This window comes from Plodia interpunctella, chromosome 26 (genome assembly GCF_027563975.2).
Source record: "Plodia interpunctella isolate USDA-ARS_2022_Savannah chromosome 26, ilPloInte3.2, whole genome shotgun sequence".
NCBI lineage: Eukaryota > Metazoa > Arthropoda > Insecta > Lepidoptera > Pyralidae > Plodia > Plodia interpunctella.
In genome coordinates, this window is record NC_071319.1 from 2963774 (window position 1) to 2987242 (window position 23469).

General features: G+C 35.4%; 1 protein-coding gene across 1 annotated transcript in view; it reads left to right on the plus strand.

Moving 5' to 3' along the window:
- The window catches only part of igl (igloo), a 100449-nt gene that overhangs the window by 45794 nt on the left and 31186 nt on the right, over positions 1–23469 (plus strand). The window contains exon 3 of the mRNA XM_053764910.1: positions 22869–23027. Coding sequence (XP_053620885.1) covers positions 22869–23027 — 159 coding nt within the window. The remainder of the gene's footprint in view (positions 1–22868; positions 23028–23469) is intronic.

Genomic DNA, 23469 nt, shown 5'->3' on the forward strand with positions numbered 1-23469 from the left:
ACTCTGCCCCTTGGTTTCTATGATGCAACGGACAAACACACAGATACTGAGACACGATAAACTTGTCCTTTTGGCGGTGGGGGTTAATAACCTTTTAAAAAATCCCAAATACAAATAGGACGGTCAGAAAATTTCACTAAACGGTTGTAAAAGGCAAAATATTATAACAATTAGTGGTACAGTGAACCGCGTATTATTTTACCTAATTTATATATATATATATATATATATATATATATATACATGAATATGTTTCCTTCTGCCGACGTCTATGTAGCGGTAAAATGAACGAATTTGCAATGATTTTGGGTAGTTTTATGTATTGCTGACTGTACAGGAAGGAAGCCCGTCATACCCGGACTTTATCTGTGTCTGACGTCATAAGCCCACCTGCCGCAGAGTAGCAATTTGCGGATAGGGCTTTTTAATCTACTGTCGTTTTCTTTACGGCTTGTTTGGGCATTATATTAGACTGTGGTGTATTAACGAAGTATATTTCTGTTCATTCGTTTTACTGGCTTTTGTTTGGGGTTTTAGAATTAGTACATTTTTCACCGAAATATGAACTCACAGATTCTAACGAGACACTAGTCGAGAATCGCAAAAAGAGTTGTGAATCGTACTTTCTTTCGAGTGATATATAATGCTCTATACGACACCTGCCTATCAAGATAATAAAAATAATAGAATAAAATATAATTTCTGTAACATAAATAATTACAAAAATGCCCATCAAATATTCACATTAGTTCGTATAGTAAAAAAATTTAATTACCTGTAGGTATTTTTTGCCAGTCTGCATTTATAATTACCACGGAATTGTGTTTTAATTTGTCTAAATGACGTTTGTATGCAGAGTTCACATTTATAAATATAATTTGGAATGTTCACATTGATTTCGACCGGGTTATAATAATTACCAAGAAGAAACAAAAGATTTTCATACAATTTTTCTGGCCGGTTTTTTCAATTATACTTTCACTTATAAGTTCAAATATGGAATTTTATTCTTTTGTCTCGTATAAACTACCTTTATTCTAGGATTACACTCAATAGTATGTAAGCAAGAGTGAACTTAGCAGCGAGATTGTCCTGAAACAGCACGCTAAAAGACAGAGAAGTCAAAACAACTGGGAGTTAACATACGTATATTTACAAAATAATGTTCATATTCGGGGTATATGTAAATCAAAGTTCTGGAAAGTCTTTTTCTTAATGTCACCAGAAATACGGTAAGCTTTTCAATTATACTTAAACTAACCACGTGGTTTGCTATTGCCTTCTCCATTTCACACACAAGTTAATAATCAACCTGTGTGCAGGTTTTCTCACGATGTTTTCCTTCACCGCAAGTACGTGGTTGTCAATGAAAACATGAGTCAGATTGGTATACAAACTAATGTGGCACGAGTAGGATTCGAACTCGCGTCCTTTCGATCCACAGGCGCCGTCTTAACTATTACACCAACTGCTTCGTATAGGTTTTGGATGGAATTTTTAACACAAGCCTCCCATTCTGTGACTAAAATTGTAACATCGAATCAACTTTAACAAAACTACCAGAATCGCTTTTATTGGCATAATAGGAAAGTAAACTTAATAATAAATTATAGAAATCCTCTATCCATATATTACATTTAGCAATCGCATGTCAAGCCTCGCGTGAGTGCGGGAAATCTTTGTGGTTTCTGTTCATATTGGATTAATAAAATATGGTTAATAGTTAGATACATTGTTTTTATTCTTTTGCGCAGAAAGAATTGAACAGATTGATGAATATGGGGTTATTAAACGGTAGTGATCCATACCAATCCCAACTAATGTCCAGTGCGCGTGAGGTCTGAGGGCCCACTTCTTGAAATTCTATGAAAATATGCTTCTGCACTATTTAGTTCCAACATTAATATAATATTCCAAAAAAATTGTGAAAGTTCACTATTTAGTGAACATTCCAAAAGAATTGTAAAAGTTGGAATTAGATTTTGTGAAAGCCAAACAAGCGAGTTACGATATTTTAAGTAGGTCAGTCCTTATATTTTTTAAATTCAAATTCAAAATTTTTTATTCAATTTAGGATGATATACATCACTTATTGACGTCAAAAAAAATTACTTAAACTAAGTCTACTGCCGGCTTCCAAAGCGCAGGTGAAGAAGAAGCGGCGCAACAAACTTCACCGCAGCCTTTTCTCCAAGGACAAATATAGGTCTTATACATATATTAAAAATTAGGAGGACGAATTTACATCATTATTAAAAATATCAAAATTTGAATGAATAAATAAAAATAAGTTGTATTTCCAATAAAATTATTGAAAATTGACATACAAAATATATATATAAACAAAAAGCTAAATGTACAAAACGTACGTAATAATGTCTTAAATCAATTACATATGTTATGACGATACTGCACCATGCTTGGGCCAAACATTATTGTCGTTCACATAATCATCAGACTTGTAATATGCCTTTTTACAAAGTACTTCTTTCATATAATTTCAAAAATTTTTGTCCGGCAAATCAAGAATCCATTTAGGCAATTTGTTATAAAAACGGGTACAGTTCCCAACAAAAGACGTTCTAACTTTGGCCAACCGATGCCCGGGGACAGACAATTTATCTTTATTACGTAAGGCTCTATCAGTGTAAGCATCAACTTTTTTAAATAAGTTTAAAATTTTCCGGACATGCATCTATATAGACCTGTATCTCTAAAACTATACATACATGCTACAGCCCAACCAATATTATAAATACGACGACCCCGGTGGCGCAGTGGTAAAGTTCTTGCCACTGAACCGAGAGGTCGACCGGGGGTTCGATCCCCGGTCGGGTCATGATGGAAAATGATCTTTTTCTGATTGGCCCGTGTCTTGGATGTTTATCTATATATGTATTTGTTATAAAATATAGTATCGTTGAGTTAGTATCCCATAACACAAGTCTCGAACTTACTTTGGGGCTAGCTCAATCTGTGTGATTTGTCCTAATATATGTATTTATTTATATTTAAATACCAAAGTCTGTTTGTTTGTTACCTCTTCAGGCTTTATCTACTTAACCAAACTTATTAAAATTTTGCATACATTTACCTTTACCTTACCTTACCTTTAATCCCGGAAAATTTACGCGGGCGAAGCTGTGGGCAAAAGCTAGTGGTCAATAAAGATATTACAAACAAACAAAATGACTATAATAATATTACTAACAAGATAACGCCTCATTCATCTATAGAATATTCTGACATCCATGTCAAACCGAGCATGCTTCAACTGACCTGTTTAAAGCTAGCGTGTGTTTATCCATTCCACCTCGCCGCCAAAAGGTCTATCGATTGCTGACTCGATACAAACGTTCCGATGATTTCCATGCGGGGGTAATCGATTATGCAAATCCGTATTTTTGCAATCCGTTTAGGATTGAAAGGTTCAATGGAAATCTTATTGTCGAATTGTTTGTTTTACGGACAGGAATTATTGCTGCTTAAAATAATTGAGACAATTATGTCTACACATGTTTTATGGGTCATTAAATTATATAAATTGAAAAACCCTTATACATGTTTTTTATTCAAACAGAGAATGAAAAATGCAAGCAAGCTCTTGTAACAAAACTGTAATTTTTTTAAAACTTGTTACCAAAAAAGTCAATCCAAACTACACGTTTGCCAAATAGAACAATGGCGTCATGTTTCGTGATGTAAATTTTTGAGAAATATTTTGGAAATAGTATCTCATTTTATTCAAGACTTGTCTTTAGCCTCAAATTTCCCCGGAGATGTGTGTACGTTTATTCAGAAACATGAAAGAATATGAGATTAAGGTTGTTGGTTGACATTTAATAAAATTAATGTAAAATTGGAAAATGTGTTTATTATTCTTGGTTGGAAACAAAACTTTAAACTTGTCTACTAATATTTACATACATTTCTTAAGTTCTCGTTCATCATGCATCTACCGAATAGTATTTGATGCGTTTTGCAGTATAGCGTTTGCAGTGGAAGCGGAAGTGTAGGATGGTTAAGACGGCCGCCCGTGGATCGAAAGGTCCCACCCAGGTTCGAATCCTACTCGTGCCACATGAGTTTGTATACTAATCTGACTCATGTATAGTAGTTTTCATCAACCACCACTTGCTTCCGGTGAAGGAAAACATCGTGAGGAAACCTGCACACTGGTTGATTAGTATTAACTTGTGTGTGAAATGGAGAAGGCAATGGCAAACCACTCCATTAATAATGCCAAGAAAGTTGTTGTGTGTGTTTCATTGCAAGTAATGACCACGACCCTCAGCCATGAGGAATACGACTATGAAGAACCAGTATAACGTATATGGTCAACTTAAAATCTGATATGGGTTTCATCGCACGATACGTTGCTCAGAACCCTAAATGTTGACATTAACAAGTTATGAGTGGTCGCACGAAATAAACGCGAAGCCGCCGGCAAAAGCTAGTGGATGATAAACAAGATACAAAGTCATCTGTGGTAACTACGTAGCAAGAAAATATGGCAGTATTCGCTGTTAGTTTGCAAAATACCCCAAGTTCCAGGCTTGTGGCGCTGCCAACTGGGGACAATTCACATTTATTGTTCGTGCGGTTCTATCGAGCTGTAATGTTGGTTTTACTATACATAATACTGCCTTTTGTGGCAATCAAAACCTGGAAAAAAGCGATATAGGTGGAATAGGTTATGTCAATACATATTTGAGCGAAATATATACATACAAGGTGCGGCTAAATACCTATACTAAACATACGAAGTGATTGTGTAGATATCTGCGAAGTTTCAATTTGAAGACTTAAGTAGTCTTCATTAAGACGTTGATATTCAATAATCTACGAATTTGAGTAACGTACTAAGTTGAATAACGTACAATCCTCCTTGGGAATAATATTTTTGCTATGCGTCCCTTGGTCACCTCGTAAGATATCCACGTAAAGATGTGGAGAGTTCATATTCTAGCAACCAATCGCGGGCCCATTTATTATTAGCCCATTTGTGTCTCACTGCTGGGCAAAGGCCTGTGTTATCTATGATTTACTATGGTATATGTTATCTATGATTACTAAAAAAAAAGACAAGATGTCGGATTGCAAATATTCTTATTATTTTATTGTTTTATTTCTTCTTTTTTCTATTTTGAACCTGAATAATTAATAGAAGTTGCTTTAATAGTTTAAAGCCTGGGTTTTATTTATTATTATATTTATATTTTTCCGACTTTAATGCTACAGTATGTTAGTAAAGTGCATAACTGATGTGCAGTTTTGTGTACCTAATTTTGACCGTACACAGTTTATTCAAATAAAAGAGTTAACTGAGCATTTAACTTGACATGTTAGCGATCCCCGGGGCAGTATGAATGAGCCCTAACTTTTTATGTTGCAAAGATATTGTGGCTATAGCGGACATCAATTTGGTCGAATGAAATGAAAAAACATATGAAAACATAAAAAGGGATTGCATTCCGGGAGTGCCGGCAGAAGTGAAAACTTGAATACGTTGCGCATTTTTGACGTCTTACGAATTTTCGATCGTGTCACGTGGACTGACGCGAGTTTAACATTTTTTTACCCATCACAAAAATGCACAACGCCGCTAAAGAAATTTTCACTTCCAAAAATCTGTTTCTGAGATTTTTCCAAAGCGTTTTCCAAATTTCTTCCGCAGCCGTTGAGTGTCGAAGCCCAGGGTCCAGTTTCCTAATTTGTCGTTTCCACGTCGCACGGTCGTCGGCAACCCTAATTGACAAGCCACTAGCACCGGACCGTCTCTGTCTGTCCATCTGTGACCATGAACCGTGACATAACTGGACAGTTGGAATTTTGATGATGACTCGTGACATACAACAAACGTGATTTTTTTAAATCGTTTATAATGATACCCTTAGTGCGAGAGTCAACTCGCACTTGGTAGGTTTAATTTTTTCTTTCTAGAAAGATAAACTGGCCGTCGACAATGGCCCCTGATGGTACCGTCTGGGACAGAAACGATGCCAGCTGAATTATGGCGTCGGAAAATTAAATTTTAACATTTGCATAATCCCTGGAATCCAGAGCAGGGACCATTTTGCGACGGAAATAAAACTGTCATTACTTTTATAAATATCAGCAGGTACCACTGTTTTTATATCTGTGGCAGGTACCTAGTACTTTCTTATCGATAAATAGCTTTGTTGTCAACTAGCCAATGCCCGCAACTTCGTTCGCGTGTATTTAATGACTCTGACGTATTATAAATACGAACCACGTCAAATTCAAATCATTTATTTAGAAATTAGACCTTCACAGGCACTTTTTCACGTTAATTTTTATATTAAATAGTTATTTCTCACAAGCTACAAACTACTGTATACTTATAATTTGGCTCTGCCAACCTGGAATACAAATTTACTCAAAATACGCAAATTTTATCAAAAACACCTACATTAAATGGCCTAATAAAATCATAACTCAAAAGCCCTAGTAGATTATAATAAAAATAGCAGCCTACAGACGTTACAACTTCCTACGCAAGTAGGCTAAGAATACAGAGTTAAAAAAGATATATTAATAGAAATGGCATGAAAACGTTGTTTCGTCAAAACAAACCTATGATGATGTCGAGTACCATTTTAGAAAAAATTACAAAACGTTAAAAAACATTCTCGGAAATTAAGAAACAAAAAAGGGGAAATTCAAATTTAAATTCACACAATATATCCTCTCATTTATAATATTAGTAGGATTGGGCTTGCTCATTTTATGTTTTTTTGTCACTTCAGACATTCTATATGCCTTAATAATGCAAACATGGCAAGCACCCTCAACTTTGATGCCATAAATAGAATGTAGGTCAAATCTGTTTACGACATTGAAGAAAACAGGAAAATGATCAAAGAAATTAATGTATTCGAGGATAATATCTAACTCGCTTGCTCAGCGGCTCAGGATATTTTTGCCTATTCTTTGAATATCTTATTTCAAGTAAAAAGGAGATTTTCAAAGAATAAGGAAGGTATTTCTTTGAATTCTGTAAATAGTTTTGAAATGAATAGATATTTTTCTTTTAATTTTGTTATTTTCAATATCTAAACATTCAATCCAGGCTGATAAGATAATAATTTCAATGAAGTACAATAAACATTCTATAGATCAACAAAAAAATTAAGTATTACGAATTCAGATAAGCTTTACAAAATTTCTAAATGTTATAGCAATAATATAATAGTAATATAATAGCGCTTTTAATTAAATAATAGGTAAAAACATGGGTAGGACATAACCTGGAATAACACAAAGGATACTTTTTTATCACGAAATTCTTACGGGACCGAAGTCCTGAGCTGGTCAATTATTATATTTCAAAACGCATCTACGGAGAAAACAGAGAAGATTTTTATTCACAATTCAACGAAAAGTGGCGCATTTTATCAGCCTACTATGTTGTAATTGTACGTGTACTCGTGCAGTACAAAAGTATAGTCTTTAATAGTAATCGTTGTATTAATTAAACCTTCGAATTAGGTATGTACAGTCAGCCACACGTTCAGTTGATCTGCATGGACCTTAATAATGCGATGATAGCAGCGGATTTTTAATGAATTTTCATAGGTTGATTAATTATTACACCAGCTTCTCTCAGAGACATGAATTAATAATGCAGTCACGTTTGCAAACCATATTTGCGGCCATTTTGGAAATTACTGAACTGAGAATTAAGTAGATACCTATCTCAAACCTTGGATTAAGCCTTCACGTCTGTCAGGACCTGCCCCTACTGAATTATTCATTATTTACGTACAGAAACCTATATTTTTATAGCATCGATTTCAACACGTCCTTTCGTGTAACATGTATTACACCTCAATTTGTAAAAAGATTACACATAATAATGGCGGGTAAAGCAAATAAATTCTCATCCAAATAAAATAAATAAAAAGAATCTTTTGAATTCCGAATAATATTTTTGGCAATAATTATGACTTTACCTAGATTATCTGTGCATAAATTAGATGCCAGAAGGCTGTATGGCCTCAGATGCGTTTATTTTTTCTTTGCCGATGCATCTATTAGGATACATTTTTTATTTCTCAAAACAATGGGGTTCTACCATAGATTTAAAAAAATCAGTACTAGTCGTATGTAATGATTGGTTCATAGTGATTACCTACATATTACTTGGGTCGGTTCATCTGGATAAAACATAGTGAACCAAATCTAAGATAGCAATAAAAATCAGACTATGTATTTACAAGCAATAAAACCGAGATACAATCAACCAACTACATCAACATTTTGCAGAAATATAACAGGAATAACAACCAACAAATCTTGTCCCGGTTGTTATGTAAACATTTGTTAATGGCAGATTTACTTACGTTTTATCGTGCTTCGTGACCCCGCAATCTTCCTAGCGCTTAGTGATCAAATGGTATTAACAATGGTTTGTTTAACACGCAATTTAATGCTGAAGGCTTACCTATTATCTGTTTAAATACAGCTAGCATTCTTATTCTCACCTTGCGCGTTTCCTCAGCTGTTGAATATAGAGCCAGAGAACACTACGCACGGTCGTCGGCATCCCTAGTAGTCAGACCATTGTCACGTATATCATCCTTGACGACATCAAGCCAGCACTTCTTGGGTTTGCCCCTTCTGCCAGGGCCGGGCGAAGCGGCGTAGCCAGATATTTGTTCCCTACTTAATTTGCTAATTTAAGTAAGACATGTCTAGACGTTTCTATCCTTTATTCGCATACCTATGTGTTTTTCAAAATATCAAATTATCAATATATTTATTAATTTTATTTATTTATCTCACCAAACTTAAGCTATACCATTACATAAAACATATTCTAATACGACAGGTTAACCTTTTACATTACTTATGTCTAACATAGGATATTCAAAGGCGTTATGGTGAATTCATTCAGAGAACAGGAGAAATTATGAGAACCAATACTGTTTTTTCGAATCTTCAATATTTTAAGGTATATTTCATTCGCTAACCCTGGGCTTTCAGGCGTCACAGCTGAGAATGTACGAAAACACTAAGATGACATCGTGTTGTAACTGTGAGAGAATGCAGTAATTTCTAGTAATAACCGGTTATATCCGCAAGAGACGGGATATTGTAGGTATACAGTAATCCAGGTCATATTCCAGAACTGGGTCGTTCTACATTCCAATTAGTGTTACAATACGGGATAGCGGATTATCTAATACTAGATTTTGCCCGCGGCTTCGCCCGCGTGAATTTCCCACGGGAACATTTATTTTTCCGAAATGAAAAGTACCTTATGTCCTTTTCCGTAATTCAAACTACATGTATGCAAAAATTCAAGAAGATTGGTTAAGTTTATAAAGCGTGAAGGAGTAACAAACAAATAAACAAACTTACTTTCGCATTTATAATATTAATTAGGATTAGGATAACGTGTTCAGTCGATAGATTTATTTGTTAAGGTCTAAATGGCCTCTTGACGACGTCCATGGCTTAATGGTCATCACGCCGGACTGCTACGCTGGAGGTCCCGGGTCAGATGGAATAATTTCTTTCATATTGACCTGGATCTTATCTATAAAATATACATTTTAACAATATAGTGTTGTTTAGAGTATCCCATAAAACAAGTCTCGAACATACTTTGGGCCTAACTCAATCTGTGTGATTTGGTTTGTTCGTATAGGTAGGTATATTTTTTTTTAATGTCAATTTCGACACAAACTTTTGTTGTTGTCAGAGAGATTTTATTGCATTCAATGTGTGACATAAATATTTTGACGCATTAAATGCCATAAGATCTCCATGGAATTGGTAGGTACTGTTGTACGAAGTGTTTACTAAATCCTTGGATCTTTCTGACAACATTATTGTGGGGCTATCAATAAATATTTGACATATTATTACTGCAACACCTTTATTCAGTAACTAGGTATTACACACGAATTTAATCATAACTCTTGGTTAGCCCTCCGGCTGCGGTCCCGTTCGCCTGTCCGCCAAAGTGGCGGGAATCGTCCTGTCACGAGACATTGACGTATATGTGTCAATGACAAATCAGTGCGAATTCTACAAAACTTAATCGTGAAAAGAATGGTACGGCCGTGCCGCCTATTCTGCTCGACTTGCGGGCGCACTGCCGTGCCCCCAGATATATAGTACATTTTATAACAAAAATCTTGTGGAGTTACTGTGTGATAGCGACCTAGTGACCTGCCTGGAACTCGGTCAGGTGATCCCTCGGGCTCAAAGGTTATACGATGTATAAATGTCACAAGTGCATTGTACACACATATTATGATGGATATATGTATATAGACTAGCTGCATCACTTCGGTAGGAATTTCGGGATAAAATTACCCTACGTGTTTGTGTTCTACTCGTGTACCAAATAAATAATAAAATACACACATACATCCTCGGAAACTTTCGCATTTATAATATTAGTGGAATGAACTTCTTTATTGCACTATGTACATAAGAGACATCCAACATTATAAAGAGTTTAAAAAGAGAGAGAAAGAGAGAGAGAAGAAAATATTTGTATTTTTGTTTTGTATAATAGAGACTGGATCAATTAAAAAAACTGGACCGACTTGGATGAAACTCGGCACAGAAGCAGACCTTTACCATTTAGGAGAATACCTTTAGTTGTAACATTACTTATTTAATACAGTTCTACCCGAACGAAGACGGAACGGGCGTATAGCGGAGATAATATAAAACTAAAATTAGAATTGAAGAATCGTTTGTGAAAGATCACTCGATAGTCGATTTTTCAGCCCAACGCTTCGGAAATTTCCGCCAAATGTGGAACTATTGGTACACATGGGATGAGTTTCAAGGGACCAGTGGACTCGAAGTGCCGACAGACAATACAGTCGGCCGCATTGAGGCTCGTCGCCAATATCCGCTCGTTGTCACTCTCCGGAAATTATTGGCGGAACGCAGTCCCATTTATACTTTATCGAGTCTTATATATTTATAAAGAAATAAGTAGATTAGGTTTAATTTTGGATCTCTTAGATGATGTTTAATTTTGGGTTTAATTTAGAAAGAAATGAGGTTTTATTGTTAAGCAGTCGCTGAAAGGGAAAATTAACGATAACTATTTTAATGTTTTAAACGTTAAATAAAGTTGGATTGGATTTTTATACTGGTTTGCGCTGAATTGTTTATATTGTAATATTGTTTTTTTAAATATATTTATGCATATTAACCACGGAACTAGAAGACAAAATATATAATATCAATTTACATTCAGCATTCATTCCTATATTAAAAACTTAAACATTGTAGGTTATTAGTCCTCCGACTAAAATAGCTTGGTAATTTTTTTAATATTGTACCTAATAAATTGTTGAAATATTTTGTACAACCTCTCGAAGACCCGGAAAGACTTATGATTTAAAATTAATAAATCTGAATCTGAATCTTGAGAAGTGAATCTACCGTCTACCTTTAGTATATAAATTATAATTATTTGTTGGACAAATGAAAAAAACCCTCGATATTCAATATTCATTTCTCTACAACTTTTGTACAGCTGAACCGATTTTCATTAAACATGGTTAAGAACATTCTGGATAAAATTATCTATGACACAAAAAAAAGAACTAAATGAAAATCGGTTCATCGGTTTGGGGTCTACGATGCCACAGACAGATACACAGATACACAGACAGACACGTTAAACTTCTAACACCCCCCTTTTTGTGTCGGGGTTTAATAATAATCTAAAAGAGCAGACCCTAATCTCAGTGCTTCAATTCAGCTAAGAACTATTTTCTCCTCTTTAATCAACAATTCAGTTTGAAGGCATTTTTTTCAAAATTCCTTGAAATTCGGAAGAATTTCACATAATATCGAGAAAAGCTTACCATTATAATATTATGTATAATACTAGCTTTTACCCGCGGCTTCTCTCGCATGGAATACTACATTTTATTGGAATAAAAGGTCGACTATGTGCTTCTCCGTACTACTAACCATATGCATGTAAAATTTCAAGAAAATTGGTTGAGTAGAGAATTTTTGTATGTAATAAACCTTCGGGAATATTTTCTAAATAACAATGAAAATTGCATTATATATGCTATTATTATAAAGAGGTAAGCGTTTGTGAGTTTGTATGTTTGAGGCGGGTAATCTCCAAAACTATCGAACCGATTTCAAACATTCTTTCACCATTAGAAAGGTACATTATCCAATATTGTTATAGGCTTTATATTTTATCTCAAAATTCCCACGGGAGCGAAGCCCATGGCAACATCTAGTATTAGGTATATATATAATATGAAGTTGTATCTGGACACATACCGAATTTCTATTAAACCAAGCACCGCAAACCTTTTTTAGAATACCCTTAATCGAATCCCACCGGACTCATTTCTAATGCAAACTCGATTACATTACGCACACAAGTCTGAATTAAACGGATCCTATGTACAGTCAATAGCCGTGTCATCCTTCATGAACCTCTATGGCGCGGTCATAGCAGCGAGTTTGCAATGAATTTGTGTGGGTTGATGTGATCTTGACTGTACCTACCGGCAATACAGGTGGCCGACACATGTAATAGACGTTTTATTTACTTAATATATCAGATTGTAGCTTAATCTTCATTTGTAGGTACATATATATATATATATATACATATATGATTTTACAATCGGCCGCCTGCCTGACGTCAACCTTGGAAATGCTATCATTGCCTAAGACTTTGTATCCCTTAGTCGCCTCGTACGACATCCACGGAGGATATGTAGTGGTCCTATTCCAGGGCGGAACCACACGCCACTGGGAACTGTTTTGAAATGTCGACGAGCATTTCGGCTGAAATTAGGTATACAAATAAAGTTCGAGTTCATTGTTTATTTGAGCGGTGATGTTAATATGAATTATAGTTAGTTCATTAAATTTATTGACATTGTGAAAAATTGTTAAATTTAAAATTCATCGTCCAGTAGATGACTCTTCTGAGGTTTTTGGTTGGAATAAAACAAATAGAATATACCATTCCATATTCTCCCGTTGAAAAGCCTTGTCCTTGGCAACTACAGCATGCCTAAGAGGGTTGACGTAGGGCAGGGGGTTGGTCATAAAAGCTGGATCAAAATTTAAACGTACTCATTTTTATCCGGCTTTAAGCCCCGGGGCGAAGCTAGTGATAAATAAAATAAAATTTGTTAAGTAATTGTACCAATTTTATTTTGGGTTACCTTCCTCCGTTCTCATAAAATTTTCTACACCTTTATTTTGTAAGAAAATTCTAAAGGTTTTGTTCTGTATACCTATCTAAACCGATCTCAGCCAGACATTTTCTTTTATGATAACGACGTAAACACGAACTATGCGAGGTTTAATGGAATGAAATTGCTTCAGGAATCCCAGTCTGATTCCGATATTCAGGAATGTAAGATTAATCTACGTTTGCAGTTGAAATGAATGGGAATTTAAAATACTTATTACGGATTGTTTTTTTTTTAAGTAACTATAACATGTCCCACTGCTGGGCACAAGCCTCCCCTTATGACGGATTGTTTAGAACCTAAATAGATACAATGAGGATTTTTGACGGGATTTATTCATAACCAGATAGGAAATACTACTAGGGATGACTTAGTGTGAGTTGCACGAGTCAACTTTGATGTTATTACCTGCGCGTCGCGCATCCTGCGCATGTTAAAATTGAATGGAGCAACCACTCTTGAGTGGTTCTCAGAGCGCTTCGACCGCTGCGAACGCGCTGTCATTATATTTTTTTAAATTTTAACAAAGACAAAAATTAGTTTTAGTATCTGATATTAAAACTATTAATATTTAAATTTTATAAATGCCCGTCCCGACTTCGCTCGTGTAAAAACATGATAAATTACACAAGAAGGTTTAGGACCTTCCTCTGGAATCACACCATCGATTGGTCTGCGTTTGTCTGTCTGTCTGTCGCGAATAGACAGACAGACGCGGCAGTGGACTTTGTTTTATTATATGTAGGTATTGGATTTGGAAACGATTCTTTCGTCAAGAAAATTGACAGGTCGTAATGACAGCGCGGCCGCAGCGATCGAAACGCTCTGAGAACCACTCTCTTAGTTTTAAAACTTTAATGCTCTCATAAACAAACGTTTTGTAATGAACCTCTCAAATACTAAACTACTACTAAATAAATGATACTAAATACGAAAAAAATATACATGTTTGTTCTGCTGGATTCGAGTGATTACATCAATCTCTGTAAGGCCAAGTTTACACAATTACGCTCAACATGCATGTGGACAAAACAGTAGTTAGCCAACAACAGTGGACTCGAAGTTACGGGCAAACGGGCCAAAACTATTTTAAAGGTCATGGGGATTGTGTTTAACAGAATGTGGGCCAGCAGTGGTCGTTCCTAAATGCCAGTAGTTTGTAGCTTTTTGAGGATTTATATAATTTAAAATTCGAAGTGAAAAAGTGCCTGTGAAGGTCTAATTTGTGAATAAATGATTTTTTAATTTGAATTTGATGGCTTTCGGATCAACCAAAGTGATCAATTTCTTTTATTTATTATGTGTTGTAAACAATAACCTAGGTATACAAACTATGCTGCCTAGTCCAGCATAATTTAGCATAAAGGACTTTATTAGAAAGTATTATGATTTTTTATTGGACACAGCTGCCACAATTTACTAAACCGTATTCGGATACGGTGGCTACTAAAATCCGTGTAGTAAATTGTGACTACATGAAATACTATATAATATTGTTTCCAGTGAATTAAGTTTGTATAGAAATAGCGTATTTTTCGTAGAGGAAAGTAGACTCATATTCCCGTTTGGTCTATTTCGCATGATATTGCCGCATACCTATGTCTGGTGCTAACAAAATACACCACGTTATTCGTAAAAAGTTAAAACATACTTATGTTTTGTCACTTTACAATATTTAACATTGACAGAACGAGACAAAAATACTTTAACTTAAAGACGTTTTGGATCACTGCCCATCTGTGTCTAAAACTACGTGAGAGGACGCCGCGAATTGTTGCGGTGTAGAATTCAGTCCTGGAATTTGTGGAATAAGTATTTTTGGAACGAGTATTTTTCGGTACGACTTAGGCGGAACCAGTATTTTCCTTTTTCATATTTACTCGTTCCGTAACAGTGATTTTATTTTGCGAACGCGGTTTGAAAGGTCGTTGTCATGTTGCGGGTTTATATTCCGTTTCTGGTTAATGACCTATATGTATTTATTTATGTATCTTCTATTTGTAGAACTAGAAATATGTCACGCTTTTTTTACAAACATTTATTTTGTACAATGGCAATACAATGTATGTTCGGGTGGAGTCTTGTAACTCAATTTAGTTCCTGTCGCCGCTATTGCTGTGGCATAGAAATCAATGCAATGTAACTCTGTCGTCAACTTATAACATTACTGTAAAAGTACGAACTATGGTAAATCCTTAGATATTCCAGTAAAAACTAAGATTTACCAACTCTTAAAGGTAAAAGTCCGAACAATTTTGCGATTCTAACTTTTACCACCAATCACTTGGTAAATTTTAAGATTTACATCAAAGGCACGGTAAATTTTGAGAAAATAATTTTACTTTTGTTATTTTTTTACTATTTAAGAAGTATTTTAAAGGTAAGGTATAACTTTACCTTTAAAATATAAAAACATTTATATTTAACAATACTTACCAAATGAAAATAATTGAAAATAGGTAAGGATTTGACTAATTACTTAGTTAATTAATTACTCTCATAATTATAATATCTACAATATGTAAGGGTTTGACTGAAAAATAAGTGATTAATAAGAATTACTCATTGTTTTATTCCCAAAACCAACATTTACCATCCGTCATTAGCAAAACCTAGCATATACTAAATTCTAATGGCAAAAGTCCGAAAAAATCGTCAATTATTTATAAATCCTTACATTTACCAACCCATGCCGGTAAATCCTAAGTTTTTCTGAAAAAACCTAAGATTTACCTGTATTATACGGGCTTTTACAGTAACATATATAACAAGTAATGACTTGTTAGTGCCAGCTCACACTTCAAGCATACTCCAGAATTTCTCAAGTATTTCGCTCGTTGCCTTCGATACACTTCGATGAACTTCACAAATAAATATTCTGCTCTGAATACGTCTCTGCGAATTACATTAATATATCTGAAGAGCTTTGAGGTAATGAGTGGTCCAGTGGTTGACGCCCGCCACCCGGAAGGCCCCAGGTTCGAATCCTATTCGTGTTTCTATACCAATCTGACTCTGATGTAGTTTCATAGGCCGCAACTTGCTTCTGGTGAAGCAACACTTTGTGAGGAAACTTGTAAACTGATTTACATTTAGTTTACTGTTTTAAGAAACTACTTACCGACAGTAGTTGGCGGTAGGTAGTTGCAAAAGTCATGTCAGATGCCTAAAAGCGGCTAAAATCTCGACCTGAAGAGCCATTTCGCTCTTTCAAAAAAGAGAAACTCGTATTGAGATAGGTACACGAGAGGAAGGTACAGAATAATATCTTTTGTTCATCACCTCTTTTCGTGTGTTTCCGGCTGCATTCGGAGCTGAGTCGCCCCAAAGCACACAGTAGTTAAATCTTTACAAAGAAATATCTCGATTACAGGAAATCAGAAATTATTGCAAGTGCCCATTTTTTTAGCTAAATAAATAAATCAATGAATAAAATTACCTCTTAAATATATAAGTCGGATGAAAACACACAACAAAATGGTTTTTCAACCTCACCTGTACACTGTACCTACAAATTTTATGTATTAAAATTGCTCGGGAAAGTTTAACATTTTGCGGTTGAAACAGGTAGGAATACAGAATAAAGATGGTATGAAAATTAACCACTTAATAGACAGGAAAGGTATAAGCTCCAGTCTTTAGTTTCATAATCATTTGTTGATGTGTGACATCATTTACAGCATCTATAAAAGATATCCTTACAGATCTTTCTTCTTCTTTTTTTCTTTTCAACGCCCATCCTAGAATAAAAAAGACATTCTCGAAGAGAGTCGACGCCACACAGCTGGTCATAAAATCTAATCTGTATTTCCAAAATTTTAAGGTAAATTTTTTAAGCAGAACTCTGAATTCAAGGGACACGATTGACACCAGGTACAGGCTTATATAAGAGAGAACAATTTCGATTGGCCAAGTACAAGACAAGTTTATTTGTTAGACAAATGAAAAAAACCCCACATTCAATATTCATTTCGCTACAACTTTTGAACGGATGAACCGATTTTGATCAAACATATCTAAGAACCACCGCATAAAAATTACCTATCAAATAAAAAATTGCATTCAAATCGGTTCAAACGTTGATGAGCTACGGTGAAACGTACACAGACCGACAGACAGACACACTTAGCGGTCAAACTTATAACACCCCTATTTTTGCGTCGGGGGTTAAAAACAAGGAATCTTTGAAGTTATCATAACCGATCTCACACATAGTGTTACAAAATATTATATAATGCCAGTTGTCTTTCTCACACTTTTGTTACAATTTGTTAAAAAAAGAGACGACAGGACCTAGTATAGTACCACTCCATATTCCCTTAGTGGATGTCGTACGAGGTGGCTAAGGGGCACAAAAATTTAACAGCTGATAGGAACGGTAGCATTGCCAATGTGGTTGTAAAATCTTAACCAAATCTTACAAATTTAATGACAATATTTTTACGCTAACCCTTTTCGGGCGTTCCGAATGCAACCTGGAACACGCGAAGATTAGAGAGAGAACGAAAAGACTCAACAAAAGTTTAGTTTCTTTGCACTTTCGATGTTTTATAATTGCAGACCGTAAGCTGAGATTAGCACAAAGAGTGCCGAGACCACGGACCGAATACAGAGAAGGACCCACGGTATATTATAGCTACAATGAAAATTACGTAAGGAACAAATGTCTGATATATGGTCAACAACACGTTAACCTACCCAAATTCATTGCAAACTCGCAACTATGATCGCACCGTAGAGGTTCATGCACGGTAGCATGCACAGTCAAGCACATCAAGTGCTGTTGACTGTACGTATACATTTTTTGTATTTTTTTTTAAATGGACTTAAGAGTGCTAAAATAGAAGGTTCTGAAAATAGTGTAAATAGAAGGTTTTGTAAATACTCAATATCTGTGTTACAGTAGTACAACACGTCATTCGTTTCCAAAATTATGTTTATCTTTTAACACATATAAACAGAAACAGTATAAGATTTCATCCAATTTAATTTGCACGCACTTGTACAGTCAACAGCACATCAAGTTATGAACCTCTATGACGCGGTAAAAGCGGCGAATGTGAAATGAATTTGGGTTGGTTGGTGTGCTGTTGACTGTACGTTACTTCTCGCGTTTCAATTTGGAATACGACCGAGAAGTTAGCGACGGAACAGCTACGGGACGGATAATAATACTAGAACTCCGCTCTGCACGGCACAGCTCCGATGGAGACCAAGCTTGTGCTGTGCCAAGCGGAGTTTCAAATCGATCGATCAATCGATTTCATAATTTACTTATTATTGGTTTCTCAAAACTCCATTGACCGGAGCACCGCGTGTCCTAAACTAATAGAATTTCGCGAATTTTGACTAAATACATTCTATGGCTAAAGTTTTTTCGCCTATAGTTGCATTCATACGTCATCCACAGGATATGGAGTGGTCCTATTCTAAGGCGGGAACCGCACGCCGTGCGAAGCATAAGGTTCCATGGCCATGCTTATGGCCCCATCTTGAGATGGGTATAAGCCCAGTTTCTTCCCACACAGTCAAACGCATATCCAAATCTGTGGGTTTGCGACAACAAAATTGGGCAAATACTGACAAATCACACAGATTGAGCTAGCCCCAAAGTAAGCTCGAGACTTGACTAACTCAACGATACTATATATATATATATATATATATATATATATATATATATATGTTTATATAGATAAACATCCAAGACCTATAAGATATATATATATATATATATATATATATATATATATATATATATATATATATATATATATATATATATATCTAGGTCTTGGATGTTTATCTATATAAATATATTTTATAGAATACTAGCGCTCCATCCGTGCTTCGCTCAGGTAAAACCTTAATAAATTATACACCTAAACCTTCCTCAGGAATCAAACTATATATAAATAAAACCCGCATCAAAATCCGTTGCGTAGTTTTAAAGATTTAAGCAAACATAGGGGTATAAGGAAAGATAAAGCGACATTGCTTTATACTAGTGATAGTGATATTCTCGTTGAGTATCCTATAACACAAGTTTCAAACTTATTTTGGGGCCAAATCAATCTGTGTCATTTGTCCCAATATATATATTTATTTATGATCCCATCGCCCATTTCGTGCCCGCATCCTTATACTTATCGAGTTCCCAACTGTACCTGGCGTCTCGCGACCTACTTTCTCTGTTGACTGTACAAATATTTAATGATGTTTTAAGCGTCATTATTGTGTTTTATAGGCCATGAGTTGTCCGATATAAATAGAAGTAGGTACCTGAACACATAATGCTGTATAGCTACGGCGTCTTAAGCCATGCTCATTGCTCAGTCGTGGCGACGTTTTAACATTTTTTTACTGTTTCTTTATTCAACACTTTGAAAACACACAACTAAACCTTATTATTGTTGCGTAGATACTAGTAATTAAGATACTTAAATTATCCTTACAAAGAAATTCCCGCACGCCTGGTCGATGTCTCCGGGGACCCAAGGGCTGGTGACTATTTTGGCCAACGTTTGAGTTTGGCCATACAAAGAGGAAATGTCGCCAGCCTTCTGGGAACTAACTATACCGCACGACGACGGCGATTTAGTATCTATTTTTTATTTAAATTAATTTTGTTTTAATTTGTAATTTAATTATATTTGTCAATACTTAAGATTTCCCTCCTTATATAATTATAAAAAGTCGTTTGCCGCGTCTATCTCTATGTATATAACGCGATAAATTCAAAAACGAATGCACGGATTTTCATGCGGTTTTCGAAAGTGTATTTTATTATGTTTTTATCCAAGCGTAGCCGGTACGGCTCGCTAGTATATTATAAAAAGAAGTCCACCGGTCGCATTTATCTGTCTATAGAAACGCGATGTACATACTTACACACTAACGTATGGTTTTTTTCTACGGTTTTCTCCAATATATAGTGTAGTACCTTTTTATTTATTCGTGTAGAAATCCGGCTTCCCCTGGCTGGATGGATAAGACCTCTTGTCTTATCCATCCAGCCAGGGGAAGCCGGATAGGTATGAAAGATGGTGTATTTATAATCCTAACTAATATTATAAATGCGAAAGTAAGTTTGTTACCTCTTCACACCTTATCTGCTTAACCAGTCTTCTTGAAATTTTGCACACATGTAGTTTGAAGTAGGGAGAAGGACATACGACCTTTCACCCCGAAAAATAACTGTCCTGTGGGGAATTTACGCGGGCGAAGCCGCGGGAACAAACTGGTTTATTATAGTTTTACCCGAGCGAAGCGTCAACATTAAAATGTTAATAAAAAGGTAGAACATACGTGTACGAAATACGTTTATTTTCGTTAACAGGCAATAGAATGCTGCAGTTAATTTAAATTAGTTATTATTCTGCGCACGTTAGTACACTACTTAGGAAGCCACTAGTCCAATCACGTACAAGAACGACTTACAGGCAGAATAACTTCAAGTGGAAGCATTGGATATATTAGTTGATGTTCTATATGTTACCGGTATTTTTAAACTGTGAAATCAATATATATATAAGTATAAAATTCTTCCGTTACTGACTGACTGACAGACAACGTACCTACAGCCGAAACTACTGAGCGTAGGACGCTGAAATTTGTGAGGCTTTTCGTACTATTACATATTTCCAATCCCATGATTTTCATATTTTATTCACATTGGAACAATACTATCGAAAGTGTTCATTCTGTGTGTTCATTGGACAGACAGCAAAACAAATGAATTCCGCCCGGAAACCCGACCATTGTGTGACGGGCGTAGCTAGGTTCCTATAGGCCCGAGTGAATTAAATGGTCCCCCCGTAGATGTAGTACGAAGCGGCTAAGGCCGCTAAGGTGATACATAACTGCACACCTTTACCAAATCCACCATCACATTTTTACCAATTTCTTTTGTTTATTAGCATAAACTAGAAAGTCCTCTTTCCAAATTATTCTACACTAGATAAAGTAATTTATTGCAAAGTATTATATAGTTTCCATTACACAATGTAGTCACAGTTTACTAAACCGAAAATCGAAAGAAATGGCGTCAATATAATATACTTACTAGAAAATCATTGTCGGCTATATAGATAGATCTATAGATCTAGATAGATAGATCGGCTCATATTTTAGGAGCAGAAAATTTTCTCTTCTTGTATGGGCAAGTAGTCGGCAGACGTTCCTCTTAATTACAAAATAAATGATAATTACTAGAAACACATAAGGATGAAAAGGAGTGATTATGCGACGAATGTCTGATCGGGGCTCGAGAACCCCCTTAGATTTGAGGCCCCGGTGCTAAGGACCATTTAGCCCTCCCTTTGCTACGCCACTACCGGAAAACCGCCCATTGTGGTTAACAATGAAGATATTTTTACATTTTAGGGAGAAATTCGTTTTACTTCGGCGCCTCGCTTTTTCAATGCGATGTACCTACAATTTTCTCTGTAAGAATTTTTTTCGCGCTCCGGCTAATACTCCAAAATGGCTGTGATGAAATTTCTTTTAGCGTTTTCTTACTCATATTTTTTAAACAGTAGGTAGTAGTGCAATGGATGAAACCTGTGATCGAAAGGTCCCAGGTTCAAATCCCTACTCGGTATGGAATTAGTAGGTGTTATGTAGTACTTACTAAATCCATGGTTTAATGTCAATAACGCGAAATGTCAATCACATGACATGAGCATCTGACCTTACCTTTTCGTTTTAAAATTATTTCAAATCATTTTGCTCATGTTTCACACCAACATTTGCATAATCAAAGCAACACGGCTACAGCAAACTGGTTTTTTCACTCAAACATCAAAGAATTTTGGCAAAAACAGCATTCTAAACTCTCTCCTGATTCCTAATTATGTTAAGTGCTATGTATGCACAGCGTTGAGCGCAGCCATTTTGAACCATCCGCCATTTTGATCAAAATAATAGGATTAAATGTGCTTGGTGCTCACCTTACTGCATAAATTATTATCGTATTTTGCAGATTTAACAGCTGTATTGAGTTCGTGGACTAATTTTGGTATATACAGTCATTTTCATAGATCAAATTATAAATCACACAGATTAACACTATAGAAACTATCTATGGTTTAAACATAGAAAATTCGTGATTTAAAAATTATGGATTTATAAAAGACCAAATAAGTATAAGTAGAAGGAATTGTATTTTCTTTGGAGCAGGCACACATAAAACACGTAGACTTATTTTTTTCCGTTCGGGTGACAATATATGAATGAATGCTTATAGCATTAAGTTCGCCATTTGTTTATAAGTATATTTTCACTTAGAAAAATAAAGTTTTATAAATAAATAAATTTAAATAAAATAATAAATCTTAATACAATGGGAAGAGTCCGCCGTTATGCATGAGTAGGTATTAATTTTTTTTCGTACTTATTTTCGTATAACAAATCTATTACAAACAAAATCTTCGGCGAAGTAATAATATAACAACAAAGCTACGGATAATCGATTCCCCACTCATCTGCTTCAGTCCCGCGTATCGTCACACAAATTTTGTTAGAAAAACGGCAACAAGTCTTAGTCTCCACTTAGCTTTTGCTTCATGGCCACATGATCGCAATGAAATAAAAAATAATATTTAATTATTATATTTTTTATTACAGAGGAGCAGGCAGCAACCAAGATCCAAGCAGTGTTCCGTGGACACAAGACCAGGAAGACCATGAGTATGAAGGCGGCCAACCAGAACCAGAAACAGCAGAAACCTGAGCCGGAGCCCTCCAGGGCTGAGTTGGAGGCCGAATTCCGGGCCGACGACAAAGGTAAGTTTGTTTCTCATACATTTCCTATGAAATGCAAAGTTATTTGTGCACTTTGAAATTGTTCAATCAGCGGTTTGTCTTATGCCGGCTATACGCTATCGCCAAACTCGGATGCTGACGCGAATGAATAAACATTGAGCAGATCCTACTTATGAGAGTTTTATTAACCGCAAAAAAAATCCACCAAATTCTGGCGAAATGTTGGGCATAAAAGAAAGAACAGGAGTTCGATATAGATTTATTTGAAGCACTATGAAACACACCGTAATGATAGAATGAGGAGTACAAGCGAGAGAGAGAGAGAGCTTTATTGACTTTGACATATATATGGCAGACGTTGACAGTGACAGTTGGACTAGTTAAGTGTTTATACATGTCAACCATGGATTTAGTAAGTACTTCGTACAACGGAGTACTGAGTTAAAATTCAAATTAATTAATT